Raw genomic sequence first — 20,196 nt, 5'->3', positions numbered from 1 at the left:
ACATAGTATTAATCACAGAGTCAGAGAAACCTCTTTGACTAAGAATCAAGCGTTCAATCTCCATACCTTTAAATTTAAGGATTTGAGATCCTGATGGAAAAAAGGACCTTGCGACAGAAGGTCTGGTCTTAACGGAAGAGTCCACGGTTGGCAAGAAGCCATCCGGACAAGATCCGCATACCAAAACCCGTGAGGCCATGCTGGAGCTACCAGCAGAACAAACGAGCATTCCTTCAGAATCTTGGAGATCACTCTTGGAAGAAGAACTAGAGGCGGAAAGATATAGGCAGGATGATACTTCCAAGGAAGTGACAATGCATCCACTGCTTCCGCTTGAGGATCCCTGGATCTGGACAGATACCTGGGAAGTTTCTTGTTTAGATGAGAGGCCATCAGATCTATTTCTGGAAGTCCCCACATTTGAACAATCTGAAGAAATACCTCTGGGTGAAGAGACCATTCGCCCGGATGCAACGTTTGGCGACTGAGATAATCCGCTTCCCAATTGTCTATACCTGGGATATGAACCGCAGAAACTAGACAGGAGCTGGATTCCGCCCAAACCAGAATTCGAGATACTTCTTTCATAGCTAGAGGACTGTGAGTCCCTCCTTGATGATTAATGTATGCCACAGATGTGACATTGTCTGTCTGAAAACAAATGAACGATTCTCTCTTTAGAAGAGGCCAAGACTGAAGAGCTCTGAAAATTGAGTTCCAAAATATTGATCGGTAATCTCACCTCCTGAGATTCCCAAACCCCTTGTGCCGTCAGAGACCCCCACCCAGCTCCCCAACCTGTAAGACTTGCATCTGTTGAAATTACAGTCCAGGTCAGAAGAACAAAAGAAGCCCCCTGAACTAAACGATGGTGATCTGTCCAACACGTCAGAGAGTGTCGTACAATCGGTTTTAAAGATATTAATTGAGATATCTTCGTGTAATCCCTGCACCATTGGTTCAGCATACAGAGCTGAAGAGGTCGCATGTGAAAACGAGCAAAGGGGATCGCGTCCGATGCAGCAGTCATAAGACCTAGAATTTCCATGCATAAGGCTACCGAAGGGAATGATTGTGACTGAAGGTTTCGACAAGCTGATATCAATTTTAGACGTCTCTTGTCTGTCAAAGATAGAGTCATGGACACTGAATCTATCTGGAAACCCAAAAAGGTTACCCTTGTCTGAGGAATCAATGAACTTTTTAGTAAATTGATCCTCCAACCATGATCTTGAAGAAACAACACAAGTCGATTCGTATGAGATTCTGCTAAATGTGAAGACTGAGCAAGTACCAAGATATCGTCCAAATAAGGAAATACCACAATACCCTGTTCTCTGATTACAGACAGAAGGGCACCGAGAACCTTTGTAAAAATTCTTGGAGCTGTTGCTAGGCCAAACGGCAGAGCCACAAACTGGTAATGCTTGTCTAGGAAAGAGAATCTCAGAAACTGATAGTGATCTGGATGAATCGGAATATGCAGATATGCATCCTGTAAATCTATTGTAGACATATAATGCCCTTGCTGAACAAAAGGCAGGATAGTCCTTACAGTTACCATTTTGAATGTTGGCATCCTTACATAACGATTCAATATTTTTAGATCCAGAACTGGTCTGAAGGAATTCTCCTTCTTTGGTACAATGAAGAGATTTGAATAAAACCCCAGCCCCTGTTCCAGAACTGGAACTGGCATAATTACTCCAGCCAACTCTAGATCTGAAACACATTTCAGAAATGCTTGAGCCTTCGCTGGATTTACTGGGACACGGGAAAGAAAAAATCTCTTTGCAGGAGGTCTTATCTTGAAACCAATTCTGTACCCTTCTGAAACAATGTTCTGAATCCAAAGATTGTGAACGGAATTGATCCAAATTTCTTTGAAAAAACGTAATCTGCCCCCTACCAGCTGAGCTGGAATGAGGGCCGCACCTTCATGTGGACTTAGGAGCTGGCTTTGATTTTCTAAAAGGCTTGGATTTATTCCAGACTGGAGATGGTTTGCAAACTGATACCGCTCCTGAGGATGAAGGATCAGGCTTTTGTTCCTTGTTGTGACGAAAGGAACGAAAACGATTATTTGACCTGAATTTACCTTTAGACTTTTTATCCTGAGGTAAAAAAGTTCCTTTCCCTCCAGTAACAGTTGAGATAACAGAATCCAACTGAGAACCAAATAATTTATTACCCTGGAAAGAAAGGGAAAGCAGAGTAGACTTAGAAGACATATCAGCATTCCAAGTTTTAAGCCATAAAGCTCTTCTAGCTAAAATAGCTAGAGACATATACCTGACATCAACTCTAATGATATCAAAGATGGCATCACAAATAAAATTATTAGCATGTTGAAGCAGAATAATAATGCTATGAGAATTATGATCTGTAACTTGTTGCGCTAAAGCTTCCAACCAAAAAGTTGAAGCTGCAGCAACATCAGCTAAAGATATAGCAGGTCTAAGAAGATTACCTGAACACAAATAAGCTTTTCTTAGAAAGGATTCAATTTTCCTATCTAAAGGATCCTTAAAGGAAGTACCATCTGCCGTAGGAATAGTAGTACGCTTAGCAAGAGTAGAGACAGCCCCATCAACCTTAGGGATTTTGTCCCAAAACTCTAATCTGTCAGATGGCACAGGATATAATTGCTTAAAACGTTTAGAAGGAGTAAATGAATTACCCAAATTATTCCATTCCCTGGAAATTACTTCAGAAATAGCACCAGAAACAGGAAAAACTTCTGGAATAACTACAGGAGATTTAAAAACCTTATCTAAACGTTTAGATTTAGTATCAAGAGGACCAGAATCCTCAATTTCTAATGCAATTAGGACTTCTTTACGTAAAGAACGAATAAATTCCATTTTAAATAAATATGAAGATTTATCAGCATCAACCTCTGAGACAGAATCCTCTGAACCAGAAGAACCACTATCAGAATCAGAATGATATTCATTTAAAAATTCATCTGAACAATGAGAAGTTTTAAAAGACTTTTTATGTTTGCTAGAAGGAGGAATAACAGACATAGCCTTCTTAATGGATTTAGAAACAAAATCTCTTATGTTATCAGGAACACTCTGAGTATTAGATGTTGACGGAACAGCAACAGGTAATGGAACTTTACTAAAGGAAATATTATCTGCATTAACAAGTTTGTCATGACATTCAATACAAACAACAGCTGGAGGAACAGCTAGCAAAAGTTTACAGCAGATACACTTAGCTTTGGTAGCTCCAGCACCAGGCAGCGATTTTCCAGAAGTATCTTCTGACTCAGTTGCAACGTGGGACATCTTGCAATATGTAATAGAAAAAACAACATATAAAGCAAAATTAATCAAATTCCTTAAATGACAGTTTCAGGAATGGGAAAAAATGCCAGTGAACAAGTTTCTAGCAACCAGAAGCAATAAATAATGAGACTTAAATAATGTGGAGACAAAAGTGACGCCCATATTTTTTTATCGCCAAATAAGACGCCCACATTATTTGGCGCCTAAATGCTTTTGGCGCCAAAAATGACGCCACATCCGGAACGCCGACACTTTTGGCGCAAAAGAACGTAAAAAATGACGCAACTTCCGGCGACACGTATGACGCCGGAAACAGAACAAATTTTTGCGCCAAAAAAGTCCGCGCCAAGAATGACGCAATAAAATGAAGCATTTTCAGCCCCCGCGAGCCTAACAGCCCACAGGGAAAAGTCAAATTTTAAGGTAAGAAAAAAAAAAAAAAATAAAAAAAAAAAAAAATTATTGATTCAAATGCATTATCCCAAATATGAAACTGACTGTCTGAAAATAAGGAATGTTGAACATCCTGAGTCAAGGCAAATAAATGTTTGAATACATATATTTAGAACTTTATAAAAAAAAGTGCCCAACCATAGCTTAGAGTGTCACAGAAAATAAGACTTACTTACCCCAGGACACTCATCTACATGTTGTAGAAAGCCAAACCAGTACTGAAACGAAAATCAGCAGAGGTAATGGTATATATATAAGAGTATATCGTCGATCTGAAAAGGGAGGTAAGAGATGAATCTCTACGACCGATAACAGAGAACCTATGAAATAGACCCTGTAGAAGGAGATCATTGAATTCAAATAGGCAATACTCTCCTCACATCCCTCTGACATTCACTGCACGCTGAGAGGAAAACCGGGCTCCAACCTGCTGCGGAGCGCATATCAACGTAGAATCTAGCACAAACTTACTTCACCACCTCCATAGGAGGCAAAGTTTGTAAAACTGATTTGTGGGTGTGGTGAGGGGTGTATTTGTAGGCATTTTGAGGTTTGGGAAACTTTGCCCCTCCTGGTAGGTAGGAATGTATATCCCATACGTCACTAGCTCATGGACTCTTGCTAATTACATGAAAGAAATTAATTTCTATCAAGAAGGTGAGAGTCTGTGAGAACAGTGAGAACATCACGTGGGATTATATTTCCTGTTCACCAGGAGGAAGCAAAAACACCCCTGCATTCCTGAGTGTTTATCCACAATATACTTCCAGTAATTCCCTACTGCCCTCAGTTATACATAAGGCCAAGTATAGAAGAAAAAGCCATAAATAAAAAGCAATAAATACAGGAAATGATCAAATCTGGACAAATAAAATGCAAAACAAGAGTTGCTGCCAGTTTTATAGAAAAGCAAGAGTAGGGCTTGTAGATTTAGGATTACTTTTTCCTTGACTCCTACATGTCTATGCCGCTTTTAACCTTTTTTCAATAAACTTTGCTTTTATTTTTCCACTGAGTGTTTGGGACATCTTCCTTTCTTGTAGACTCTCACATCATGAACGAAATTAATTTATCAAGTAAGCATACATTTAGTTTTCTTTCATAAGATAGTGAGAGTCCATGAGAACATCACATGTGGGATCTAATACACTAGTGTGGTCAGGCACACAGTACTTTCCTATCAAAGGCCACCTTAAAAGAACATCAACATGGTAGAATTTGACATATGCAATGATGGCAAAGTAGCTGCAGATCTGAGTCATTATTACTAAAGGCAAAAGAAGTAGCTCTAGCTCAATGAGCAGTAATATGCTTAGTTGGAGTCTCTTCCGCTACCAGGTATGCCTTTTTGATTAAGGCCTTAAGCCAAGCAGCTAAAGTAACAGCAGAACATTTATGACCATTGATGGCCTTTTATGCTAAAGCTCTCTGGTCTAGCAAAATTATCTACGAATATCTAGCACTGCAAAGTACCTCAAGGAATATTAGAAAGGCACATTTTAGCTTTAGAGCTGTATAATGCACAATGTAGAGTTCTGAATGTGAAGACACCAAAATTTACAATATAACGTTCCAGAAATTTCCTAAGTTTTTATGGGATTCCTTTCTATGCTCGCAAGTTTTTAATTTTCAGGACCTTAGTCAATTCAATGCAAAATTTGAGACCGCAAGAAACATTACACAGATTAAAAAGTAGCTGCTGTTTAGAATTCTTAGAAGCAGGACACAATCTCCTGATTGAAAGCATCATTGAAACAACATTGGGAAGAGAATCATAGCTGATTTGGAAGATGGAAGATCAGTGAAGAAGCTCTGCACAGAAGAGAAAATGGCTAGTAAAAAGAAAATCTTCCAGAACAAAAGCTGAAGATCAAACCTAATAAATTTTTCTCCAATCCAAAAGGATTCCCAACAGAATACCTTAAGCACACAATGCTTAATAAGTATTCCACACATTGTGCTAGATGCGCCTGGTCAGAGGCTTTCTAGCTTTTTTCAATCACCTTGTCAGACAACTCTCTATTGGACAAAATCATGCATTAAATTGTCAGGCCATACATGTCAGCAGTCCTATGGTCCCGATGAAAGAAGGGACCCTGGGAAAGTAGATCTGTCCAGAGATGAAGATGCCCTGATAGATAGGAGGACATCTGAAAAAAGGTCTCCATAACATGTTCTGCAAGTTCAAACCAGAATCACTGAAACACGCTCCTGATTGATTCTGGCCATCACAAACAAAGAAAAGATGACCATTCCCTCTTAAGTACAGGATACCACTAAGGCATTCACTAGATCTACCTTGGGATCTTAAGATCTGGCAAAATAATAGGGAAGCTTGGGATTCAAGTGAGAGTCTATGAGATCTATATTTGGCCATCACAATATGGTCAAATGATGCCTGATGCAGAGAAAATTCTCCAAAATGAAGGTGCTAGTGACTGAGAAAGTCTGCTCCCATTTATTGACTCCTGGGATGTAAATAACATATCAAGGACTAGCAGAGTTCCTCCAACCTGATTATGAGAGATAAGTGCGTTATTAAAATGAAACATTGATTTCCCTGAGGATTGATATAAGCCATTGCTGCAACATTATGAGACTGAAATTGGATAAATGTTCTTGAAAATTGCTGGCAGTTCTAAACTGTTTACAGACCTAAGGAAGCCAAACTTTCTGCACCGTTAGACTTCTGTAGATAACCCCTAAGCCAGTAGGCTGGCTTCTGTAGTGATGGCTTTTCAGACAAGTTCCTGTGAAAAAGTAGTGATTCTGCCACCAAAACAGCCACTGCCTTGTCTCCTTATACAAAATGATTGTCTGAGACGGATAATCATGATCTCAGTTCCACTGATGCAGAAGTGACAGCTGCAGAGGTCTCAGATGAAAACAGGTAAAAGGAACTGCATCTGATAGCAGCCACCAATAATCCCATCAAAAACATTAGGAGGTGTGGTGTGCTTTAGCCAAGGCCACAGTTTTTGCAGCTTGGTCCTAAATGACTCTATAAGAGGTAGTCTCATGGAAACAGAGTCTGTAATAGACCCTAGAAAGACGACTCTTGTTTAAGGAACAATAGGTATATATATATATATATATATATATATATATATATATATATATATATATATATATATGTGTGTACCAACTGTGTCTGCAGAGCATCAGCAGCAAGGTCTCTGTGTGTTCCCCTGACTGCTGAAAAGAAATCTGCACAAGTAAATTGTCCATATAAGGTGCTACTGAGATGCCCAGAACCAGAGCCGTCATCAAAAAAGCCTTTAGTACCTTGGTGAACACCCTGGGGGCTGTGGCTAGGCCAAACTGTATAGCTACAAACTGGAGATCCTTTACATAGTCTTTATAAATCAGGGTATGCAAATAAACCATCTTTTGTAGACATAAAGTGACCCTCCTGCACTTAAAGGGACACTGTACCCAAATTTTTTTCTTTCATGATTCAGATAGAGCATGACATTTTAAGCAACTTTCTAATTTACTCCTATTATCAAATTTTCTTCATTCTCTTGGTATCTTTATTTGAAATGCAAGAATGTAAGTTTAGATGCTGGCCCATTTTTGGTGAACAACCTGGGTTGTCCTTGCTGATTGGTGGATAAATTCATCCACCAATAAAAAAGTGCTGTCCAGAGTTCTGAACTTCAACAAAAGCTTAGATGCCTTCTTTTTCTAATAAACATAGCAAGAAAACGAAGAAAAAATGATAATAGGAGTAAATTAGAAAGTTGCTTAAAATTGCATGCTCTATCTGAATCACAAAAGAAAATAATTGGGTTCAGTGTCCCTTTAAGTAAGAATAGTGTGATTTGCCTCCATTTTGAATGTTGGAACCTTTAGGAATCTGTTTTAGATATTTGAGATCAAGAAGAGATCTAAATGTACACAACATTTTGGGAACCAATAAGAGATTAGTAGAACCCCTGTCCCTCATATGACACAAAAGATAGCAAGATCCTTGCCTTGATAAGCTCTTGGTCATACAGGAGAGAAAACTTTCTCAAGGAGATATGAATCAAAACAGATTCTGTATCCTTTAGACACAATCCTTAATACCCAAGGGTCTAGGATAGACTTTCCATGCACCTCCCAAAAAAGTTTTACTCTGCCCCCAATGAAAGCTTGGAGTGGGAGATGCCCCTTCATGCTGACTTAGAAGTAGAATTATACTTATTGGACAGCATAGACTTATACCAGCATAAACTAGGTCCCCAGGAGAGAACCCGCTGACTTCGCTTTTTGAAAATTAGTCTTTTGGGACCTAGATTTCAGAAAGGAATGAAAGCAGAATTATTTTTGTCCTGTGGCAGAACAACTGTCTTAAAAGCAGGGACAATAGCAATAACAGATTCAACTCCTGGACCAAACTGGGTGTTACCCTCTATATCAGTAGAACAGTACTTAAGCCATAAGGCACATCTCTAAAAGCTTTAGCTGTGCTCTTAGCATTAATGTTGACCATCTCCACAATTACATCACAAATTAAGATCTTAGTAGTCTTTTTTGCTCAACATGATACTTGATATCTTTCAAAGATGTGTCTCCCTGTGTAAGATGAGAGAAGCTATAACACCAAACCACATACTACATTGATAGCAAGGTAAAAGAGAAAGCCTGACATTTGAAAAGTGTCTATGGAAGCCTTTAAGCCTCCTGTCCACTGGATCTTTGAAAGAAGTATCTCTGAAGCAAGAATAATTCACCTGGTTATGGTGGACATAGCACCATCCACTTTAAATACCGTCTCATATACCTCCACAGAAGGTTGGTAAGGGAAACTTGCAGACAGAACAAAGGTTTATTCCATTTCTAAGACTCAGAGCTAGGGAAGGTGGAGAGATGCTTTGGAGCAGATGTAAAAGAATTGATAAATCCCATTTGTGACTGGCTTAGCAGGACTGGGTGAGTCATCCATATCCAAAGAACAGCATTAATTATGAAAAGAAATCAGAATTAAAGGACATTCTCCACGTTGGGTCCTGAAACTCAGAAAGCAAATCCTAATTACAGGGGAACTAGACAGGTCACTCAGTAGGGGAGACACACTTTCCAGTGCAAGCATGAAACTGCACTTATCTGAGGGAGGCCTATCAGCCATAAGCTGTATCATAGCAGAGTGGATATTATTATTATCATAATCATTTATTTGTAGAGCACCAAACAGTTACACAGAGAGTTCCTTGAACTTAGTTAATAGCTCCATAGACCTAAGGACATCCCGATGGGCAACAAACCACTGTCTACCATGAGGCACACATGCACATTATTGCAAAGTAAATAGCAATATGAGGGGATTAAGTGATCTGTAGATCTGCCTTACAACCTTCCAGCTGAATTGCACTAATTTGCTTCATTACTATGGAGAAAATAATGTAAAAAATAGAGGAAGCATGGCACATAATATAACTGTATAGTACCCTCAGGGGAGAAAGCTAAGCATATATAAGGACACATATAAATGACACAGGCCACACACATACACAAGAGCCCAGTTTTTATTTTAGATTTTTTTATATTAAGCAAAGAAATAAGGCTCCAAAATGCAGTATACTGCTCTCACCACCTCCACAGGGAGCCACCTTCCTTACTCCAAAGATGGCTACAGCACAGGGAAGAAGGGTAGTAAATGACCCCCAATGCCACACACTTTGCATGCCTAAACTACAGTTCTTAATCCCCTATGATTCCCAGTCAATATGCTACGACAATGATAATTTTGATGAAAGGCAAGCTGCTCTGTTAAAGCAAACGGTCAGCATTTGTACCAAACGCTCAGTTCTTAAAGCAACATAGGCAAATTTATCCAAAAATGAAAAATTGTGCCCCAAAAAGCATATGTTCCACTAAATAGCCGCTAGGCCACAGAAGGTAAGATTTCTCTATACCTATCATACCTTCCTCTATGATGTACTGCAACTGGTAGAGTAGAAAGGTCCATCCAAGGAAGTGCAAGCAATGCTCAAAAAATCTAAAGGAACAGCACACTGTAAACCAGGAGATTGGCAGACAAATCTGCAGTTCACCGAAGGAGACTGTGATATCTCCCACTTGGAGAATATTTTCACTTCCTGGCTGCAATCTTCTCCTTAATGTTTATGAGGTATTATTGAGGGTTTCAGATCTGTTAGAGAATCCCTATCAATGCCATGAAGAGTCAGGAGCACTACAGAATTCCCCTTCATCTAGAAGCAAAACATTAACTGGGTATAGTAGAGGATTACTGAGAGTATGGGAAGGAGCAAAGCTCTTAAAAGTAGGGGTATTTTTGCCTTCTCCAGGTAGACACGTGATTGGACTCTCACCATCCTGTGATAGAAGTTGCATCTACATAAAGGATTTTAAAAGAGAAATAGGTTAAAAAGGGAGTTGCTACATCAAAAAGGCTTTTAAGATATTACAGACTAAACAGTAAATATTGTGTTACAGTAAAATCCAATATGTATGGAATCAATGAAACAATAGATGCTTAAAAAATAATAATAATAATTTAACTCCCCTCCAGTTGTTATTTTTATTATATAAAAAGGAGTCAAATTATTAACTAGAGTTGAAATTAAACAGGCAGGTTAAATGATTTTAAAGGAACTTTCCTTGGTTACATTTCACATATACTTAAAGGAACATTAAAATGGTGGGTGCAACTGTAGTGGCATGGTTACTATTCATAACGCTATTGTTTTTCCTTCTGACTGCAGCTCTCTTCAAAGCCATTCTCTTATTTTAACCATTTACAAGTGCTGGTTAGTGAAGCTCTGCAACTTCACACTGGGTGCTGCCATCTTGGAGTTCACATATTCTCCCACCATGTGACAGAAGCAGATCACATTCACAGATCAGTGATATTGTTGTCTTCTTGACAAGTCTTTTTGTGCACTTCAGTTTAGATTGCACATTAAAGATAGGGAGCTGTATGTTTGTTTTTGCAGTGAATGCATTACTCTATATTATTCCTGAGGACATTTATTTTAAATCCGTTATGTAAATTTTAAACTGTGTAAAAAGATTAGCAAAAAATGTATATCTTGAGGGGAACTTCCGTCAGCGGCCATAAATGGCCGCCATATTGTGTGCTGCTCTGACTAGAAAGTTTTAGCTGAATAAAATCACCCTATGGAGACATCTGAGGCTAAAAACTACAGAACTTAAGTCAGCTGAGGATTCTGCACCAGATGAAGATAATATCAAAATAGATGGCAGCATCAATGTTCTGAAAATTTACATGAGACTGCGGCCTTCAAACCACCCCCCTGCAGCAGAGTACCCTTAAAGGGACAGTCAACACCAGAGTTGTTGTTGTTTTGCATAACCAACACAGTTATAATAATACACGTTTTACCTCTGTAATTACCTTGTATCTAAGCCTCTGCAGACTGCCCCCTTATTCAATTCTTTTGACAGACTTGCATTTTAGTCAATCAGTGCTCTCTCCTCAGAAAATTCATGTGCATGAGCTCAATGTTATCTATATGAAACACATGAACTAACGCCCTCTAGTGGTGAAAAACTGCCAAAATGCATTTAGATTAGAGGAGGCCTTCAAGGTCTAAGAAATTAGCATATGAACCTCCTAGGTTTAGCTTTCAACTAAGAATACCAAGAAAACAAAGCAAAATTGGTGATAAAAGTAAATTGGAAAGTTGTTTAAAATTACATGCCCTATTTGAATCGTGAAAGTTTTTTTTGGACTTGACTGTCCCTTTAAGTCTCTATTATATTGCAGCACAACAGGTGTGCTGCATTACTACTTATATATATATATATATATATATATAGCCTTTAGTATGGAGGAGGATTATTTTACTTTACTAGCCCTCTTTGAAGATTTCAAGGCAACATATGTGACAGATTGGACAGACTCATTTTCTTTGCCAAAATGAGGTTGTAAAGAAGGAAGCTCTGGTACTATTTATTGCTGAATTTGCTACTGAAGTTGCTCCACAAGTCGAGCCTCAGATAAACCCAGGACTTACCCTTGCCTGGGGGATTTCCTGCAGATAGCAAGCTGGACATTGAAGAACCAATGAAGCTAATTGATTGTATGATTCCTACTAGCACTGTTACTACTATTAATCAGGTGCGTGTTATTGATTTATCCTTGGATCTCTCCTGTAGTAGTGTGGCTGGCTACTCAGGAGAAAGTCTGGGTCTTTTGCAACATCAAGTAGCCCAGGATCCATGGGTCATGCAGAAGTTGGCTGAGTTATGTGTGCATGACTTTAATACAGTGACACCACAGATTTGGCTTTTGCTAGGCATCTATTTACCTTAGTACTTTGTAAAATCTGTTGGCATCCTTGTAAGATATTTGGTGAAGCTTCCCTATGGCTACTTTCAGCATCTTTACAGGACAGGAGTGGACTGAGTATCAAGATATTCCAACCTTACCGAGTGTGTTAATTCATTCACACCACCCTATGCTAGTAACAAATGAGCCCTTGAGTGTACGGGATATCACTCATCCTGTTCTACATATACCTGTTTTCTATTATCTTTCTACTATGTTTGTTGCTAAACCTTGCTCTTGTGGCTATTGCATCGATATATGATAGACATTAGACTGGAGGTCGGTGGACATTGTTTTTAGTTTGCAAAAGCAATGTACTTTCACCTATTAATCCTTATTGCTTTGGTAAAACGAAATGCTCTGATGGAGCTTAGAGAGATATATCTATTTTGCATGTTGCACTAGTTCCACTAAAATTACTTATATTCTATAATCAAGCCCTTGAGTGGAAGTTAACTTCAGGATGATACAAAATTATTTACTGCATGTCTTGATGATGCTAAATGTTAAAATTAACTCTTACAGTGAGTTTCTTGTGACATGACAGATGATCTACCCCTAATAGACAATATTTTCCTATTGCGGTATGCTGTTTTTTTGATAATTATAGTTATTAAGGTTCAAAGAAGTCCATATACTTTACATAAACTCCTCCTACTATATGAGGTTCTTAATATACAGGGAGTGCAGAATTATTAGGCAAATGAGTATTTTGACCACATCATCCTCTTTATGCATGTTGTCTTACTCCAAGCTGTATAGGCTCGAAAGCCTACTACCAATTAAGCATATTAGGTGATGTGCATCTCTGTAATGAGAAGGGGTGTGGTCTAATGACATCAACACCCTATATCAGGTGTGCATAATTATTAGGCAACTTCCTTTCCTTTGGCAAAATGGGTCAAAAGAAGGACTTGACAGGCTCAGAAAAGTCAAAAATAGTGAGATATCTTGCAGAGGGATGCAGCACTCTTAAAATTGCAAAGCTTCTGAAGCGTGATCATCGAACAATCAAGCGTTTCATTCAAAATAGTCAACAGGGTCGCAAGAAGCGTGTGGAAAAACCAAGGCGCAAAATAACTGCCCATGAACTGAGAAAAGTCAAGCGTGCAGCTGCCAAGATGCCACTTGCCACCAGTTTGGCCATATTTCAGAGCTGCAACATCACTGGAGTGCCCAAAAGCACAAGGTGTGCAATAATCAGAGACATGGCCAAGGTAAGAAAGGCTGAAAGACGACCACCACTGAACAAGACACACAAGCTGAAACGTCAAGACTGGGCCAAGAAATATCTCAAGACTGATTTTTCTAAGGTTTTATGGACTGATGAAATGAGAGTGAGTCTTGATGGGCCAGATGGATGGGCCCGTGGCTGGATTGGTAAAGGGCAGAGAGCTCCAGTCCGACTCAGATGCCAGCAAGGTGGAGGTGGAGTACTGGTTTGGGCTGTTATCATCAAAGATGAGCTTGTGGGGCCTTTTCCGGTTGAGGATGGAGTCAAGCTCAACTCCCAGTCCTACTGCCAGTTTCTGGAAGACACCTTCTTCAAGCAGTGGTACAGGAAGAAGTCTGCATCCTTCAAGAAAAACATGATTTTCATGCAGGACAATGCTCCATCACACGCGTCCAAGTACTCCACAGCGTGGCTGGCAAGAAAGGGTATAAAAGAAGAAAATCTAATGACATGGCCTCCTTGTTCACCTGATCTGAACCCCATTGAGAACCTGTGGTCCCATCATCAAATGTGAGATTTACAAGGAGGGAAAACAGTACACCTCTCTGAACAGTGTCTGGGAGGCTGTGGTTGCTGCTGCACGCAATGTTGATGGTGAACAGATCAAAACACTGACAGAATCCATGGATGGCAGGCTTTTGAGTGTCCTTGCAAAGAAAGGTGGCTATATTGGTCACTGATTTGTTTTTGTTTTGTTTTTGAATATCAGAAATTTATATTTGTGAATGTTGAGATGTTATATTGGTTTCACTGGTAAAAATAAATAATTGAAATGGGTATATATTTGTTTTTTGTTAAGTTGCCTAATAATTATGCACAGTAATAGTCACCTGCACACACAGATATCCCCCTAAAATAGCTATAACTAAAAACAAACTAAAAACTACTTCCAAAACTATTCAGCTTTGATATTAATGAGTTTTTAGGGTTCATTGAGAACATGGTTGTGGTTCAATAATAAAATTAATCTTCAAAAATACAACTTGCCTAATAATTCTGCACTCCCTGTATATGGTGATCCAAGTGACCTTCTTCTATTCCAAGAGGAAGAAAATGGAGGTGGACATCATGCTTAGTTATTAGAGTTGCAATATCATTGTATACATATGTGACTGTGCAAACTTGTATATTATAGCCATTAATGTGCATAAGTGACCAATATCCCACACAAACTTATTAAAGTATATTTTGTTCCTGATGAGTATAGCGGTCCAGATGTGACCTTTTCTGTTCCAGGAGGTAGAAAATGGAGGTGGATATAATGTTTAGCATCAGCCATGCATCATTTTATAGACATCAAGGTCAATGAGTGACTTCTATCTTACATAAATTCTTCACAGTATATGACGTGGGTTAACTAAAATGTCCCCCACTTTTTTTTTTCTTTTTTAAAGAGGTTTGATAATTATCTAGCTTTTTAGTTATTTTGAGACACAGCTTCAGGTCCACTCCCGCTGCTGGTCTCCTAGTTTGAAAATATAAGTCAAGGGTCCAAGAGTGGCCCTATTACTACCCAAATATACGTTAATATTTAGTTTTTCTTATTATAGCGCCAAAAAAACCTGAGGTTTATGTGAAGTGATCTCATTTTCTCAGGTTACCTTCTAAATTATCCTAATGCTATAAGGTCAAAAAGTGGCCTCCTGAATTTATGAGGTTTACAATTTAACAACTATGTTGTTTCTCTATTGACAGCAGCTAGATCTTTTTCATTCTTAAATTGTTAAATGTGCAACATATTCAACTTAATAATATATTGAAATGTGATTGTATGCTGCTATAATGCAATGCTTATATGACAATATCTAAACATCAATAAAAATAAATGATATATAAGATGCATAATTTTACCAACTGACTTCTATAATTTGTTAAAATAAGAGAACACCTTTAAAGAGAGGAAAACAATATCATGGTGTTTAGTAACCATGCTTCTGCAGTTGTACTTAGCTGTTAAACATCCCTTAAAATGGAAAAATATTTTTAGTGTATTAAAATTATGCTTTTCCTATGCAAGTTATGTTTTCTTTATTTCCATTTCCCTTTAAGCACACATGCAATATCTGCATTTAAATGCAAAGGCTAAATCAGCTGTTATTACTTGAATTGAAGAAGTTATCAAAATCACTAAACATCAATAATAATAATAACACATAATAGTTGCTGACTGGAAGAAATTAGCATTTTTACCTTTTATGGTCAGGTTTTCAATTCCACATTCAAACATTATCCAACCCCATTTTTCAAGGCTTGGACCAATTTTAGTTACATCAGTAGTTGGGGGCTGTTCTGTTTCATCCACAAAGGTGAAATCATCTAGTTCTTCCAGTGTAAAAAGAACCTTTGATTTCTCAAAGGGAATAGTGGTGATTGCACATGTTCCTGTATCTGATCAAAAGGAACAGGAGAGAGAAGAAACGTGAAGAAACATGACAGGTTTTTAACATAGTTATCTCTAAAGTTGCAGGCACAAAAAAACATGTTTTTATTAAAAATATTTAAAATCGCCTGAAGTTAAATATCAACAACTGCATATATGCTGCCTATAATGCATATACGATTCCAAATGTATAGTCTGATTAAAAAAACTAGCTTATGACTCCATTAGTACACTAGCAATCACTTCAAATTTACAACCACAATTTAACCAAGCCCACAAAGTTGGCATTTTTTATATTTAATTTATTATATAAGAGAAAAAAAAATCAGAATAGTAACCTTGGCACAACCAAAAATGGCAGAATTACTTAAAGGTACAGTCTAGACCCAATACATAATCTTTTTATTTTTTTTTAAATCATACTTTGAGGTTTTTATGAGGCACATCATACAATATGTATTCATATACAACAATGTTCATAAGACAGGACATTTTTTTAAATAATAATCATATAATATATAGCTAGCAGTGTTTTAGTTATTACAATACATGTTATCTGAGGATATAGGTGGCTTACCAATGAGCCTTACCTATAGTAATACCCTGCATCTTATTTGTAGACAAACAATAATATGAGTGACAACCACTGTATAGGATGAACATAGTTGGTTAACAAAACATACAATAAATAAACCATAAGTCTACATAAAGATTAAACACATAAAATCAATTAAACCTCATTTTCTTTAGCAAATGTTCCTTGCAAAATTAGGTTGTCTCTCCTGGACCTGGCTACGCTAATGGCATAAAGAGGAGGAATAATAGCAATGAAAGTGGCCGCTCATGGGCCTTAGCACATATACAATTTTAACAAATGTTCCCCACATTACTCGGGGGGTCACTTTAGGACCTAACTAATCTGTTTGAAAGATGAGGGGATCTAGTGCTTACCTTGGTCACTTCTTGGACCATAGAATATAAAGGGACACATGAGCAACTGATATAACATATGAAAAATATACCAATGTCTGGTAGGTTAGGGATACTAAACCCAATTTTTTTCTTTCATGATTCAGAAAGAGCATGCAATTTTAAGCGACTTTCTAATTTACTCCTATTATCAATTTTTTCTTTTCGTTCTCTTGCTATCTTTATTTTAAAAAGAAGGCATCTAAGCTAAGGAGCCAGGCAATTTTTGTTTCAGACCCTGGCCAGCACTTATTTAATTGTGGGTGCATTTAGCCACCAATCAGCAAGCAAAGCCAAGGTTGTGAACCAAAAATGGGCAGGCTTCTAAACGTAAATTCTTGCTTTTCAAATAAAGATAGCAAGAGAATAAATAAAAAAATATAATAGGAGTAAATTAGAAAGTTGCTTAAAATTGCATGCTCTATCTGAATCATGAAAGAAAAAAAATGGGTTCAGTGTCCCTTTAACATAAGATAATGTGTTATATTGTTGAACTAATTCTTAAAGTGTAACATCAAATACAAATAGGAGTTCAAGAAGTCGTGCAAGTTAAACTAGAAACGATAAAATAAATTCAACATATGTTAGAGAACCTACATGCATACTAGTTAAAGGGACAGTCAAGTCCAAAAAAACCTTTCATGATTTAAATAGGGCATGGAATTTTAAACAACTTCCCAATTTACTTTTATCACCAATTTTGCTTTGTTCTCTTGGTATTCTAAGTTGAAAGCTAAACCAAGGAGGTTCATATGCTAATTTCTTAGACCTTGAAGACTGCCTCTAATCTGAATACATTTTGACCACTAGAGAGCATTACTTCACATGTTTCATATAGATGACATTGAGCTCAAGCACGTAAAGTGACCTAGGAGTGAGCATTGATTGGCTAAACTGCATGTCTGTCAAAAGAACTGAAATAAGGGGGCAGTCAGCAGAATCTTAGATACAAGATAATTACAGAGGTAAAACGTGTATTATTATAACTGTGTTGGTTATGCAAAACTGGGGAATGGGTATTAAAGAGATTATCTATCTTTTTAAACAACAAAAATTCTGGTGTTGATTGTCCCTTTAAGGTAGAGGAGGAGCTCCCTTAATATGAAAGTCAGGGAATAAAAAGGTCTAAACTCTATAGATATGTACAATAAATGCCAGTTTGGGCTATAGAGTACGCTGATATTTTATCACAATTTGAATAAAATCATTCGTAGCATGCTTATGTATGCATGAGATAAAAATATGCACAAGAATAATAATAGTACTGGTGTAATCTATAGAATTGCCATAGAGAGAGCTATTATTCCCACATCTAAGAACATACAGTCTTTAATACTCTGTACTGTAGTGATCTAGCATACTGAGGTGGGATGGGGACTATACACTTACTAACTTAGAAATCAGCAGAGTATTTTGATAAACAAGCTGAAATGCAGTTATATCAGGTAATAATTCTCACCTAAGATATAGGTATAGAACTGTAACTTACAGCAATTGTCTAATATGGCTCTTGCATCATATACAACAAAAATAGTAACTGAAAAGAATACAAATAAGGTCAATATGTGCAATAATATAATAACACCCAGCTTATTATGTAGCTCAATAATTATAAGTCACAGTTTTTGTTAATACAAGTTGTGAGAGACAATAGTGGTGTAGTCACAATAGACTTATCTTATAAATCAAAAAGTCCCACAACGTTCACATTTGTGGTGTGGCACAAGAGGTGTGGAATTTTGGTTATTTTTTGCTTTAAACCACTACAGGGACTTCCTTCCTCTTCTTCTTTGGAAAATGCACTTATATGTAGATGCTGCTCCTCAGTCTCTTCCAATTCACAAAAGGGTGTGGTAGATTCTAGGTATACATAGCAGAGGGCACTTCATGTGCATATCAGTAACATAGTAACCAGCAAAAAAACATAAATTATGTTTACCTGATAATTTCATTTCAATTGAGGGGAGGAGAGTCCACGGCTTCATTCATTACTGTTTGGAATTAAGAACCTGGCCACAAGGAGAAGGCAAAGACACCCCAGCCAAAGGCTTAAATACCTCTCCCACTTCCCTCATCCCCCAGTCATTCTGCTAAGGGAACAAGGAACATTAGGAGAAATATCAGGGTATAAATTTATTTATTTATAAAATATTTTACCAGGAAGGATACATTGAGATTTCTCTCGTTTTCAAGTATGTCCTGGGATCACAAAACATTGCATTGATACAATAGGGTACAATAAAATACAAAAACAATAATAATACACAATATATGCAAACATTTAACATAGAGCAGGTACGAAATATTTAATCAACAATGACAGGAATGGTGCCAGAATATTAATTAAATTTAGGTCCGCCCATCGGAGATACGAGCGGGAGCCGTGGACTCTCCTCCCCTCGATGGAAAATAAATTATCAGGTAAGCATAATTTATGTTTTCCACGTCTTCATTCATTACTGTTGGGAACATATACCCAAGCTCTAGAGGACACTGAATGAAACCGGGAGGGTAAAAGGCGGACCCTAATCAGAGGGCTCCACAGCCTGCAAAACCTCTCTCCCAAAACAGCTTCCGCAGAAGCAAAAACGTAAAATTTGTAAAACTTTATAAAAGTGTGTAAGGAGGACCAGGTAGCTGCTTTACAAATTTGCTCCATAGAGGCCTCATTCTTGAAGGCCCAAGACGAAGCCACAGCTCTAGTTGAATGAGCTGTGATTCTCTGAGGAGTTTTATGTCCCGCTGTCTCATAGGCCAAGCAAATCAAGCTCCTCAACCAAAAGGACAAAGAAGAAGAGGCTTTCTGCTCTTTGTGCTTCCCTGAATACACCACAAAGAGAGATGTAGACTGTCTGAAATCCTTTGTAGCCTGAAGATAGAACTTTAAGGCACGAACCCCATCCAGGTTATGAAGTAACCTCTCCTTAGAAGAAGAAGGGTTAGGACATAAAGAAGGAACAACTATTTCCTGATTGATGTTACGGTTAGACACCACCTTGGGAAGAAACCCCAAACCAGTGCGAAGCACAGCCTTATCCGCATGAAAAAACAGATTAGGAGGCTCACATTGCAAGGCAGCCAGTTCAAATACTCTGCATGCCGATGCAATGGCCAACAGGAAAAGAACCTTCCTGGACAGAATATTAATGTCAATGGAGTGCATAGGCTCAAACGGAACCTTCTGTAATACCTTAAGGAACAAGTTTAAGCTCCATGGAGGAGCAGACTGTCTAAAGACAGGCCTGATTCTAGACAGAGCCTGAACAAAAGATTGTTTGTCAGGGAGCTCAGCGAGTCTCCTATGCAACAAGACTGATAATGCCGAAATCTGACCCTTTAAGGAACTGGCGGCAAGACCCTTCTCCAAACCCTCTTGGAGAAAGGACAGAATCCTGGATACCTTCACCTTATGCCAAGGATATCCATGCTTCTCACACCAGGACAAATAAGTCCTCCAGACCTTATGGTAGATGCGACGAGTGACTGGCTTCCTTGCCTGAATTAGCGTATCAATCACATTTTCAGAAACGCCTCTCTTGGCCAAGACTAAGTGTTCAATCTCCAC

At 38.1% G+C, this 20,196-nt stretch overlaps 1 protein-coding gene across 8 annotated transcripts in view; it reads right to left on the bottom strand.

Moving 5' to 3' along the window:
* The window catches only part of BLTP1 (bridge-like lipid transfer protein family member 1), a 1,044,923-nt gene that overhangs the window by 437,939 nt on the left and 586,788 nt on the right, over nucleotides 1–20,196 (bottom strand). For all 8 annotated transcript variants that reach the window (XM_053703615.1, XM_053703613.1, XM_053703617.1 and 5 more), the window contains one exon: nucleotides 15,473–15,670. In XM_053703615.1, the coding sequence (XP_053559590.1) occupies nucleotides 15,473–15,670 (198 nt within the window). The remainder of the gene's footprint in view (nucleotides 1–15,472; nucleotides 15,671–20,196) is intronic.

This window comes from Bombina bombina, chromosome 2 (assembly GCF_027579735.1).
Source record: "Bombina bombina isolate aBomBom1 chromosome 2, aBomBom1.pri, whole genome shotgun sequence".
NCBI lineage: Eukaryota > Metazoa > Chordata > Amphibia > Anura > Bombinatoridae > Bombina > Bombina bombina.
The sequence above is the reverse complement of the archived record's forward strand: the minus strand, read 5'-3'. Positions and strand labels throughout refer to the sequence as shown.